General features: G+C 46.4%; 1 protein-coding gene across 3 annotated transcripts in view; it reads right to left on the bottom strand.

The window, feature by feature from the left end:
- Window positions 1-12,060, bottom strand: part of HECTD4 (HECT domain E3 ubiquitin protein ligase 4) — a 66,027-nt gene that overhangs the window by 10,648 nt on the left and 43,319 nt on the right. For all 3 annotated transcript variants that reach the window (XM_066331597.1, XM_066331598.1, XM_066331599.1), the window contains exons 47-65: window positions 11,828-11,976; window positions 11,530-11,609; window positions 11,255-11,418; window positions 10,555-10,792; window positions 9,988-10,124; window positions 9,691-9,817; window positions 8,944-9,081; window positions 8,692-8,828; window positions 8,380-8,540; window positions 8,015-8,196; window positions 7,435-7,640; window positions 6,986-7,116; window positions 6,616-6,821; window positions 5,607-5,786; window positions 4,017-5,323; window positions 2,346-2,553; window positions 1,458-1,681; window positions 1,225-1,376; window positions 702-808 (exon numbers count right to left, since the gene is read on the bottom strand). In XM_066331597.1, the coding sequence (XP_066187694.1) occupies window positions 702-808; window positions 1,225-1,376; window positions 1,458-1,681; window positions 2,346-2,553; window positions 4,017-5,323; window positions 5,607-5,786; window positions 6,616-6,821; window positions 6,986-7,116; window positions 7,435-7,640; window positions 8,015-8,196; window positions 8,380-8,540; window positions 8,692-8,828; window positions 8,944-9,081; window positions 9,691-9,817; window positions 9,988-10,124; window positions 10,555-10,792; window positions 11,255-11,418; window positions 11,530-11,609; window positions 11,828-11,976 (4,234 nt within the window). The remainder of the gene's footprint in view (window positions 1-701; window positions 809-1,224; window positions 1,377-1,457; window positions 1,682-2,345; window positions 2,554-4,016; window positions 5,324-5,606; window positions 5,787-6,615; window positions 6,822-6,985; window positions 7,117-7,434; window positions 7,641-8,014; window positions 8,197-8,379; window positions 8,541-8,691; window positions 8,829-8,943; window positions 9,082-9,690; window positions 9,818-9,987; window positions 10,125-10,554; window positions 10,793-11,254; window positions 11,419-11,529; window positions 11,610-11,827; window positions 11,977-12,060) is intronic.

The raw sequence follows: 12,060 nt of genomic DNA, 5'->3' as shown, positions 1-12,060 counted from the left end.
CCAGCTTCCTCCTGCTCTCCATCCCACCATGGACCCTTTCCCAGAGAGTTCCATCCATCACACCCTGGTCAAGTCCACCTTCTCACTCCCCTAAAGGGCTCAAATCCCACTGCCCCTCTAACTGGATACCAAGGATCCCACTGGCTGGATGCTGTAATTCCCCTTTTCTGAGCTAACCTGGCACTTCCTACCACAAAGTGTGGACTCCAAACTCGTGTCTGTTCACTCTTCCACCTGACTACAGAAAAGTTCTGAGCACAACCTGTCAGGGCACAGCTGTGTTGTCTCCTCCCCAAGTTCTGAGGTACCTCAATCATCTTTTTAATCCAATTTTCCCTTTGTAACTGAAGAATGTCCCAATAGAAATTAAAAAGCACAATTAAACCCACCTGGTTCAAATCTGTAATACTCCAAACCCTCACTACACCAAAGCCTTGGAATCAGACCCCTTAGGAAATTTTCTGCCTGGTTTATTGACAAGCCCTACACACTGCTGCAAGAACTGTTTGCTCTCACACTGATGGGCCCAGATTCACAGAGACACAAATAAAAGAAGCCTTTTAAATCACTATTAAAAACCAAAATTAGTTAGACTTGTTAGAAATAAAAATAAATCAAATCTATCATGAAATAATATAAACATGCCAATAAAAATACTCTTCTATGATGCAAAACTATAAAAAGTTCTCTGCAGCTCCCACCTTCCTGTTTCTTTGTGGGAGACTTCTCAGGGTCCTTCTCCTCAGGTTTGCTCTTCTCAGGAGATTTGGGTTTTACAGTGGGTTTCTTCTCACTTAAGGCTGTTCGGCTGAGGGACAAAGTGAGTGATAGGATCAAAAGTTTTCTTTCATCTGTTCACAGAATCCCAAAATTGTTTGGAAGGATCCTAAAGCCCATCCAGGGCCACTCCTGCCATGGGACACCTTCCATAGGTTGCTCCAAACCCTGTCCAACCTGATCTGTTTTTTTTAATAAGTGCATTGGGATAGAACACTGATGAACACAATTCCAATGTTCTGTAAACAGATCCCAACAACTCTACCCCAATCTGTGGAAAAAGAAAAACTTGGCCAAATAATCTCCAGAAATCTGAGACGTTCTGACATTAACGTCGTGGCTGCGTTTCCCTGTTCCAATACACGGAGGCACAGAGGGATAAAAACCTGGATTTTTTTACAGTGAAATCCAATATGTCACAAGAGCCACGAGGCTGAGGACACCCACCTGACACTGTTGAGCATGGACTTCTCCTTGGTGGGAGGTTTGGTGACCGGGCGCTTGGTGCTCACCACCTTCACCGGGTGCTGCTCCTTGCCCGCCTTGTTGTACTTGCTCTTGTCAAATTTGGGCTTGGGAACTCCGTATTTCCTCAAAATCTTCCAAGACAAAAAGTGAATCATCACCCAGTGCTTTCAAGGGACACCACGAGAGGCTGAGAACAGTCAGCAAAGCACTACCTGGGTCAGCTGGTCCTCCAGCACCTTCTTGGGAGGGCGGACGTTGGTGAAGAAGACGTGGAGAAGGTTCCCAGGGGTTTGGGAATTGATCTGCTCCTTGCTGAGGTAAATGTCAGCCACCTTGATGGGCTTGGCTGGGGTCAGGCTCAGCATTTGCTCTGAATGCACACAGCTTTTAAAGATCTCTGTGAGAACTTCCCGAGCACCTGGGACCAGTTTTTCACCTAATTAAAAAAAAACCAAAACCAACAATTTGGTACAAAATACCGTAATAACTGGTTAGAATTTGAAATGTGAAAATAGGTTTTGCATTCAGATGAAATACTTTATCATATGGCACTTGCTTTGAGATGGAAAATCACTTCTGCAGGAAAAAAACATAAAATCATATTTTCAGTGAAAAACCTGCTCCTTCTGCACCCCACTTAAGACAGAATTGGCCACATCCTGTAATTATTACTTGAGGGAGTAGTGGGAATGAAAAAAGCAGCTTATTTATCATGCCAGGATAAAAATTATGTTGTGCAGACAAACACCAACATCTATCAACTGAACTAGCAGTCAAAAGTTATTTCAGTGACTATTTACTAAAAAAAAAAAACCCAAGAAAATAGAATTAAAAATTATTTTTAATTTAAAGAGGTAATTCAGTAGTTTTTTGGGTTGATGAGGAGTGTTCTATTCATTTTTTTATGATTTATTTGATTAGCTGGGGGGACAACTGAGCAATTCTCAGCTTGCAAACAGCCCCTGCAGAGAGAAAACTTACTTTGGAATTCCTCCCTGACTTGTTGTCACCCCTGATTTACACTGAACCAAGGAGAATCTGAGCCCTGTTCATCTCCCAAAATGCTGAACACCAGAGAGATTTGCCAATATCAAACCTACCTTTTATTGACTTATCATTGAAATAATCTTCTAGAGCTGGGCTCCCCTGGGTGTCAAACAAACTCTGATTTACAGTGGAAACAGTTAAAATCTCTTCAGTTGACATCTCCATGAGCTCATCCTCCCCATCCAGGCTGGACAAGCCAATGAGGTCACTGCTGTTAAAGAGGCTGGCTCGGATTTTCTCTATTTTGGCTCTTGACCTTATCTGTACAAATAATGAAATTAGTTCATGGCAATTCCGAGAAAACAAATTCACTTCCATTCATAGGAATTTGAGGTTTAAGCACTTCCCCCTTCCCCATCCAGATAATCATTATTGCTTCTCTTCTCTGCTGCATCAATAATTTGATGGCAAAATTCAGGTTCAGCCAAGAAAAGATCCTTTCTGAGAACACTGGAATCCCCATATTGGGAGTTAGCCAGGCACAGCTCTGATCTATCCCATTTCTCAGGCTGGAGGCAGCCCTTGGGAACAGCAGGGAAGGAGCTGAGGGTGTCAGCCAGGTGAGCTGGCATTGTTATTTGTAACTCTGGTGTCCCTGTCTCAATTCTCCACTCTGAAAAATCTCAGTTAGCACAGGCCTTGAAGCCTCAGCTACACAGAGTGGGAAGAGGAACAGCAACTTCCTTTGATTCCTAGAATAACCACTACCAGAGCAGCTCCAGACTTGGAATAGTTTCCATGTGAACACTCTGGCAGCTTTCTCTCCACACTTAATGCTTTATTTCAATGATGTCTTCACGTCAATTAACAGCTCAAGAATAGCAACTTGCAGAGTCTCCATCTGAATAAGCTTATTTTCTTCTAAAAAGGAACTGATACAATCCCAGACTATACAAAAACATCTCTCTCCGTTCCCAGGCTATCAGGAATGGCTGTGCTTGTGGAAGCTCCTGATAAATACACAGCAGGCAACTGGCAGAAAAAGCAGAGAGGAAGGTTCTTGTGCAGAGCTGAACACCTTGAGTGACCCAGAACTGATGGCAACCACCCACAATGCTTTTAAAAATTAATTTGGAACCAGACAGCAACAAAATTTATCATCTCTCCTAAAGTAGCTTTATAGAGGAATCCATAGGTGGTTCAAAATAGGGGAAAATGTACTGATTAAACATTAAATAGCTGCCTTGTGGGTCAAACCAATAGGGCCCCAATCTCTAAATTCATCACAGCAGTGGCCAGAGCAAATCTTAGAGAAAGCCACATGAAAGAGGAAATTAATTGATCTTTCCCCTGACATGTTCTCCCAGCCTCTGCAAAGCAGTTTAACGATTTCCTCAGTTGGAAGCTGCACTGGCTGCTGTGCTCCACAGCTACCAATCCTCCAGAGGAATTTAATCCCTTAGGATTTAATTTATGGTCTTGGCTTCAGCAGTACTCCGTGAAAATGAGCTCTACAAGCTGGAACACACAAGAGTTCTTCCCTATTTCCTTCTGTTCTCCACTACTGGGTGCCCTCTGTCCTTTGAGAGGCAGGGATTGTTCCCAAGACCGTGAATGTGGGGAAGGGAATTCTGTGCTCCTCAGCCATCCTGTCCAAGCTGACAACTCCCAGTCTCCCATGCTCTTAGACATACATTTACCCTGCACCCATGGAAAGAGCCAGTTCCTAGAGTGAGATCCCATTCTCCCAGAAAGCCCTGGCTCCAGAGGTCCCTCTCCTTTACCTCCACCACAGCAAAGCCCTTGATGGGCCGTGACAGCAGCGGCTGATTGTCCAGAGATGTCACGGTGTACATGGAGCCCACGTCCGACACCGACGCCGTCTCCACGTTGTCCAGCGGCTCCCCGAGGCTGCCCAGGCTGCCCAGACTGCCCGTGCTGCAGTGGGAAAGATCCAAACTCTCCTGGCTGGACACCACGTGCGGCTGCTCCAGCAATCCGGGCGGGATGGCCAGCTCCAGCCCTGCTTGGAACTGGTCCACGGAGATGTCGCTGACGGTGCGGGATATTCCCTGGGAGCTGCAGAGGGAAGCCTGGCTGGTGGACGCCGAGGCGCTGACGCTCATGGCGGGGGTGACACTGCTGGAGCTGCTGATGTCCAAACTGTCGGCGCTGCTGGAAACCGTCGGCTTTTCCAGCTCCGTCCTGCACTCGCCTCCTTCCGCTTTGTCCTTGGTTTTTTTGGGATCCTCTTCCTGCAAAGGGATGTAGATCTCGTCCTTGAAGACGCCGCCGTGGGCGTTGCAGGCCTTCCTGATGGCGTTCCTGACGGTGCCCTCCTCCAGGTGCGTGGGGATGCCCGAGATGACCAGCAGGCGGCTGTGGGCCGTGGGCCCCACCAGGGCCTGGCAGGCGTCTGCCACCGCGTCGTTGGTCACACCCAGCCCCTGGGGGTCCTTCTTTGTCAGGTGCCTGAGGATTATCAGCAGGGTCAGAGCTCTGTGGAACCACAGCATGTCCTCAGGCTTGCTGCCCCCGATGCTGAGGAGCGCCGCGTCCGTCTCGGCCGCCCTGGATGAAGCCCTTTTCCCCGAAGATGAGGTTTTTTCCCGCTTCATTTTGACTTTTTTCCTCTTGGACAGCAAGCTCGGGCTCTGTGGTGTCTGCCCTGGGGAAGATGAGGACGAGGAGGAGGAGTCACTAAGATTTGGGGCACTGGTGGATGAGATCACATTGGCTGTCACGCTCATGTTGATGGGCAAGGTGACTTCTGCCACAGCCAGGCACACTTCCATCAGGGCATGGAAGTACGTGGAGAATCTTCCCTGGTCGGCCACTCCAACCCCAGAGCCACCACAGGCATTCCCAGACACCCAGTTCTGGGTTTCCTCGTCATAGAGCTTGTGCAGCTCTGACTGCAGGGCCATGAGCATGGCCAGGCAGGGGTTGAGCTGCAGGGCAATGGATGAGGACAATCCTGCTGGATTCTTTTTCTGCTCCAGATTGTGGATTTTGCGAAGCAGCTCGGCCAAGAGGTGAAAGATCAATTCCTTCACACATGCTGCCATGTCAGTTGTCCAGAGGAAGTTGCCTGTGTGAGGAAGGCAAGGCAGGCCAGTCAGCAGTGTTTCACTCTTAGCAGAGAGTAACACTAAAAAAACCACTAGAAAAGCCCATTTCAATGTCATGGCAGCAGTAAGACAGGAAGGCTATTCCACGAACTGCAGATCAACAGAAAACTTCTGGAGTTCAAAGAAAATTTCATTATAGTGGACAAACTCAGAAAACTTGAACTGTAGTTTTTGTTTCATAAACTCTCCACCTGAGCCCACACATTATCAGTGCTCTTTACTAAGGAAATACCCCATTCTCACCTAAAAATTCCACTACTTGCAAGAGAACTGAGGCAGGAATAGTATCCAGCTCATCTTCGGATTTTCCATCCCCATCTTCTAATTTCCAGGTTAAGAGCTGTTCTGTGAATGCCATTGCCAGAGGGAATTCCAGGGGGAGGGAATGCAAGACCAGTACAGCTCCAGGAGGAGGAGACACTCCTAAGCAAAAAGATTCAAGAAAATCGTTATCATGATTCTGAGCATTGATAAAGTTAAACTAGTAACATTTAGGATTTTTTCAAGGCTAAACTTATGTTAAATGAGAATCTTCTCTGCAGCACTTTGTAATGAACAAACAGGAATGTTTCTCTACATTGATAAGTTAATATAATCTACAATTATAAACGTACAGAGAATATTTTATTCACATAAAGAAACAGAATAATTTTGAACCTGAACATATCTAAACATACACACAGAATTTCCCCAAAAATAATTTATTTCTGTCTGACAGGTACAGAAAACAACATCAGCAGAAGAACTTTAGGATCTGCAAGGGGAAGTTTTAAGAACTTGCTACACCCAGTCACCTTCACTGCTCTGAATCTCACTGTCTCTCCCTCTGGGTAAGAGTAAAAAGAATATTAATGATTTTTCTTGCTGGAGAAGCTGGGGTGACCTGAGTATTGCCACACTGCAGATATATTACTCTGTGGATAAGAGGGTCCTACAAACATCTAAAAAAGCAACAAAAAAATATTCTCCATCTGAAACAGCTCCTCAAACACCAACAGCACCAACACTGCAGAAATTAGTATTTTGAATACAAATGCTGCTGGGTGGACTCTGGAGTATAAAAATCATGAGGTTTTGGTTTGCCAATGTTTATAAAACCAGGCCTTTTTGGTTAAGAATTAATTCCTTGTACAAAAATCCTGTCCTTAGCACTGGCGACCACACAGGAAAGTGCTGCAGAGGCCATAATGAAGCTGCTCTGAGCTCTGAGAGCACAGTGAGGGCTGTTCCCTGGCGCTGTGGCTGTGCTCACCCAGTTTGATGTGCACCCTGTCCGTGGGGGTGATCACAGCTGGGTACTGGTTGGTGGTGGGGGGCGGCGTGAGGCCGGTGTTGGTGGGCGAGGCGTCGCGGGGGTAGCACACGGCCTCGATCAGGTTCAGCTGCCCGTTCCTCTTCACCTTGTGCCCCAGCCCATAGACCAGCACCCGGGCCCAGGGGGCCTTGTACAGGGACGAGCTGGGGAAACAGCAGCACAGCTTGGTTAGGCTCAGACCAGATGGAAAATGTCCCAGCCACCGCGCAGAGTAAGTCTCGGAGAAGAGATAACTCTAAAAAAATAAATAACTCCATCCCCAGGGTTGCCAGGTTTAGACCCAGTTTTGCCCCTCTCCATAACTCACTCTTTTCGGAACCCAGACTGACTTTCCTTGCAGGACACAATCACAAAGGCAGCCCCAGGAAAATTCACATCCATGTTGACCTTGGATTCGGAAATTGGGAATTCTTCGGCAGGAAATTGTTCTGGTGCCGCCTGTAACAGGATAATTCATCATGAAAGATCCCAAACAGCGGCAAACCTCCTCCCTCTTCTTTATTTATAGAGTGCTCTATAGCCAGGATATTTAATTAATTGCAAATTACGACACAGTGGGAGGCCACTTGATTTTAATTCAATCCAGAGCATTGCTACCGCTTCTGTTTTCAGTGTGCCCACCACAATCAGGATAATAGAATTCATCCAGAGAAACAATTCCCTGTGAGGGACATCACCATGGAAATTACAATCACAGAGAACAAGGGCTCCTGAGAAGGGAAGCCAACACTCACAAAACATGAGTGATTATTTTACCTGCAGAAAGGAGCAGATCTGTTTGGTGAGGTCCAACAGACTCTCCTCTCCCTGATGCAGTGTCCGAGTAATGGCCACAGTGAGCCACTCCCTGATGGCTTGGGAATTGCCCTGGTAGAAGAGGTCAGTGACAGCACAGGTCTGGGAATGGATGCAGTGCTGCAGGGACTGGGCCAGGAGAATGGAGCTTGAGCTGATGGTTCCATCTGGAACAACAAGGAAAACAGCACGAATTTGGAGATCATTCCAAGTGTTTACATAGCCTGGGAAACAAAAGCTGTAAAACACCTGGAAGATTCCCAAGCTCTGTTTTCAAGTGGAAAACTCCTTGCCTAAAAGCAGGAAAAAGGACCTGTCCAGCCTTGTAGCTCTGATGGGGTCTCCATGCCAGCTGTGCCCCTCACCAACCTCAGCCCAGCCCCTGGTGAGAGCAAACACAGAGCTGTGGGATCACTCCAGCTCATTCTTGAATATCATCATTATTAACCAGCTAATAAAGAAATACCAAATTCATTCATTTTTTTTTGTCCCCAGAAAAACACTGTACAGAAAAAGAGCTGTGACAAAACCAAGTGTTTACCAGGAAGAGGTGGTGCAAGAAGCTGGTTGGAGAGCAGCTGCAGGTGCTCCAGGGTGATATCCCGGATGGCAGGAATGTGGAACAGCCGGGTGAACATGTGAGGAGATTTGGGAGCAAAAATATTGAGCAGAGCCATGCGACAGTAGAGCTTGGCCAGGGCAGCTTCACTCCTCAACAGCTCTCTGAGGAACACAAACATTAATTCTATTAATTCCTTAACATTAAATCCAACCACGACAATAAAATTCACAAGTTTGTACTGCTTAAAACAAAGCTGTAAGCAGGTAACTGTACTACAGAAAATGCTCTTCAGGTAATTCCAATTCAGGTAATAAAGTGCCTTGTAACTACATCTCTTTTTTCACCTGTGAATTTGGATGTTGGTGTTATCCAGGGTGACCAATCCATTGGTTGCAGTCCTCCTGTATCCTGCAGGTGGCCTTTCCAACATGTCAATGGGATACCAGTACCTCACCAGCACCCCCTCACTCCGCAGATAGGTCTCCACTTGGACCAGTTCATTAACCTGCAACACCAAACCCAGCACTGTCAGTAACACAATAACTACAACCACTTTTTTCCTTCCAAGAGAGCCCCAATCCAGCATCCTCAGCGGTTTTTGCTCCCAGTTGTGTCATACTGATCATCAAAAGTACCCCCAGCGTGTCTTTACTCACCGAGTCCACATCCAGAACAACCCCATGGAGGCCAAATGTCTTCAGCATGCCCCGAATGGCAAATTTGGGTAGAGCTGTTCCCACCGCGCTGCTGGTGACATTGTTGCTGTCAGGAGAGCGAGTCACCACAGTGAGACCTGGAGAAATGGACATCACTTGCAAGGTGTTTTCCTCAGGTGACAATTTCTGCAGTAGATCCCAAACACCTCTAAGCTTTTCTTTACCCCTCAGGATCCACTGTGTTGCCCTTACCTTTCCGTACTTTATCGATTGTGAATTTGTTTGCTTCATCTTTGATATCCTCGATGGTGGGAAGGTAGAGATCCCTTGGGATGCCTCCATTCTCCTCGTACAGGAATTCCACAGTTTGCCTTGCTATATCAACCATTCCTGAAAGACAGGAGGGAGTGCAACTTATTTCCCTCAGCCACTTGAAGTAAGTTCTTCTCATTAAGGTCCCACGCAGGTCTGTTTCCTAATTACTTAAATACTCTCTCAGTCAGGCTGAAAGATGGAAACTGGGAGATTGCCTGAGAAAGCTTTTCCTGAGTTTCTCATGTGGGCTCAGATTTCCTACCTCACTCTTAATGTGACTTTCTCACAAACACATTGTCCTGCCAGACCTGAATTCTAGAAAACTCCAAAATCTCCCATTATTATTAAAGCCTAAGAAGTTTTACCTTGATAGCCACAGACAGAAAATGCACGGAATATAGTTTTCTCCCCAACTATTATTCCAGAATGTCTGTCTGTATCCACATCACAATGAATTCTATCACTACTTCTGAAACATTTTCCCTATTTAAATAGTCCAGCATAGAAAAAGTGTTAAAGCATGAGCACAAACCAAATTCTAAGCACAGAGGGAAACAACAAGTGAATTTTTTTTTTAAGTTTTCCAGCCCTGAGTACAGTAAAATATGAAAGAAATACAGGTGTTCTCCCAGACTTCCTGCACATCACAGAAAAGAACATGCATGGAAGTAAATACAGCCATACCTAACTGTAAAGCTCCTTTAATCTGATCCAGCCCAGACTTCCTCTCAGCCTCATTACGGAATCTTCTTCTAATTGTAGGGAAAACTTTGGTTTCCCAGGCTTTGACCAAGAGGGCATAGTGATCCTCCTACAAAGATAGAAGTATTTTAGAACAGCAAGAAGTGATAAGTTACCAGCAGTTGTATTTTTGTTAGGGAAGCAGGAAAACCTCTTGGGTGGCAAAATTTCAAAATCTAAATGATAAGATCTGGTTTTAGGCTCTAAATTAGAGGAGGTAGAGTTTGCCACATTCCTCACCCTGGGAATGTCATCGTCATCATCATCATCACTTTCATCATCTGCAATGGGAGGGGGGTGAGGATCAGGGCCTGAGGTGATGAAGTTCTCATAGCTCAGCTCCATTTTATAGTGGCAGGAAGTGTCACTGTCATACTCTGCAAGACACAGACAGAAATAATGAGATGATAATGCATGCAAAGACATCCCATGAAATTGCAGATATACAGCATTCCATGCTTTCCATTCAGGGGGGTGGGAATGCAATGCCTTTTGACACAGCATAACCAATTGGCTGATCCAATCCACCATGACATCCTATTGTATCCCAAGCACTAATGAAACAATTTCTCATTGTAGCTGAGTTAATTACAAATAATTTATGGATTCACACAGAGGAAGACCAAAGAAGATGGTTTTAATTGCCTTGTCTAAAATCAGATAAACATAGCTCTGACTTGTGGTACTGCCCCACCTAAACAGGCACAACCTAAGGACTAAGGACTGCAGCCAGGCTGGGCTGAAATCCTATTTCCTTGCTTGGCATTTCTGCTGGGAGGGCTTTAAAAGGAGTGAATGTCACTTTACGCTGCTGAGCCGTGGCGACGGCGGCGATCCTGCAGGGCGGCCCGTGGGTGCCGGGGTCGGAGGCGATGCTGGTGCCAGCGTCATTGTCACTGTCAGAGGCCATGGCAAAGGGCAGGGCCTCGAAGTTGGCACTGATCTCCTCGGCCAGGTCCAGGCACAGGTCGGCGGCGTTGCGGTGAGCCTGGCCCTCGGCGTAGGCGAACGGCCGCGAGCCGAAGTTCGCCCGCACTTTGGTGTTCTGCAAAAGGATCCAGGGAAGCTCTGAGATCCTGCTCTGAGCCCTCACCCTGCTCCAGGCAGCAGCTGATCACACCTCCCCACCACCAGCACCCCCAGATTGCACTCTGAGGAAGCTTCAGGCTGCTAAAGACACACTTGGAAGTCTCCTGCGTTCCAGTTTGAAGCCTGAGCTGGGTGCGTTGAAGCAAGGCCACTGCTGGCCAGGAATGCTGAGAGAGGAGCCCCTGGCATGGCACAAGGCATCCTGCCAGGCCAACTGCACACTGCTGTGCTCATGGGCAGCGAAAACCAAAACAATGACACAACACGTGCACCTGGGAGGGCTGATGAATACCTCAACCCACCCAAGAAAGGTAAAAACTATCAATCTGCTTTTCTACAGAGTAGGTTCAATATTTTATACAATGTTTTTAATATTTCTGAAAGTATATTAAGTGACATATTTCTGTTACAAACTTGCCTTTTTCTGAATGTGGACAACTGGCCACATTCCACCAGACACATCCTCTAGGTAGGGCACAAGTCTCTGCCCACAATATGTAAAATAAACTCTGCCTTTTGCTGGCTGCCCTGGAGGAGGAGGAGTTCCTTCTGTTCTTTCCCATCCAATTCCTGCTACATCACCTGGAGAAAAACAATCATAAACAGAATTTAATCAGTTTTCTCATCTTGCATTTCCCTGACATTTAGAGGATTTTCTGATGGAGCAGATAAGGATTTTATGCTCTCACATACCAGGAGAAAGAGTCACATCCAGTCTGACACTCTTCCACTGCAGCAGGCTGGAGCCATTGTAATGCACTGCTCGGCCATTGCTGAGGGGCAACAAGGACACAATGAGCCAGAGCATTGAGCCAGAGCAGGATCACCACCCACCAAAGCTGTGATACTCAAAAGGCAACTCAGCTCTCCTGATCTTGCAAAGATATTCCAGTCCATCATTTTAGCATTTCAATTTACAAGTCTGTATTGCCCTCTACAGCCACCTCCCCAGTCTGCTGACAAATGGTTTTGATGTGCATCTCCAACCTACTTGTGGAAGAGGCAGGTGCCCACTGGGTTTGTCCAAGCCCCATCCCGTTTTTCAGCCTCTGTGGCAAATCCAAAGGAAACTATTGGCCCAGTGTCATCATCTGTATCTCCATAGGAAACCACTTCAATTTCCCAGTAGAATGATGGTGCCTAGAAATAAAAGTAATGACACATTTTAAAAGGTTATTTACAAAACAGAGTTTAAAGAGGCAATTTTCTTGCTTTTTCTTTACA

The sequence above is a fragment of the Sylvia atricapilla genome, chromosome 17, assembly GCF_009819655.1.
Source record: "Sylvia atricapilla isolate bSylAtr1 chromosome 17, bSylAtr1.pri, whole genome shotgun sequence".
In the NCBI taxonomy this organism is placed as follows: Eukaryota; Metazoa; Chordata; class Aves; order Passeriformes; family Sylviidae; genus Sylvia; species Sylvia atricapilla.
The sequence above is the reverse complement of the archived record's forward strand: the minus strand, read 5'-3'. Positions and strand labels throughout refer to the sequence as shown.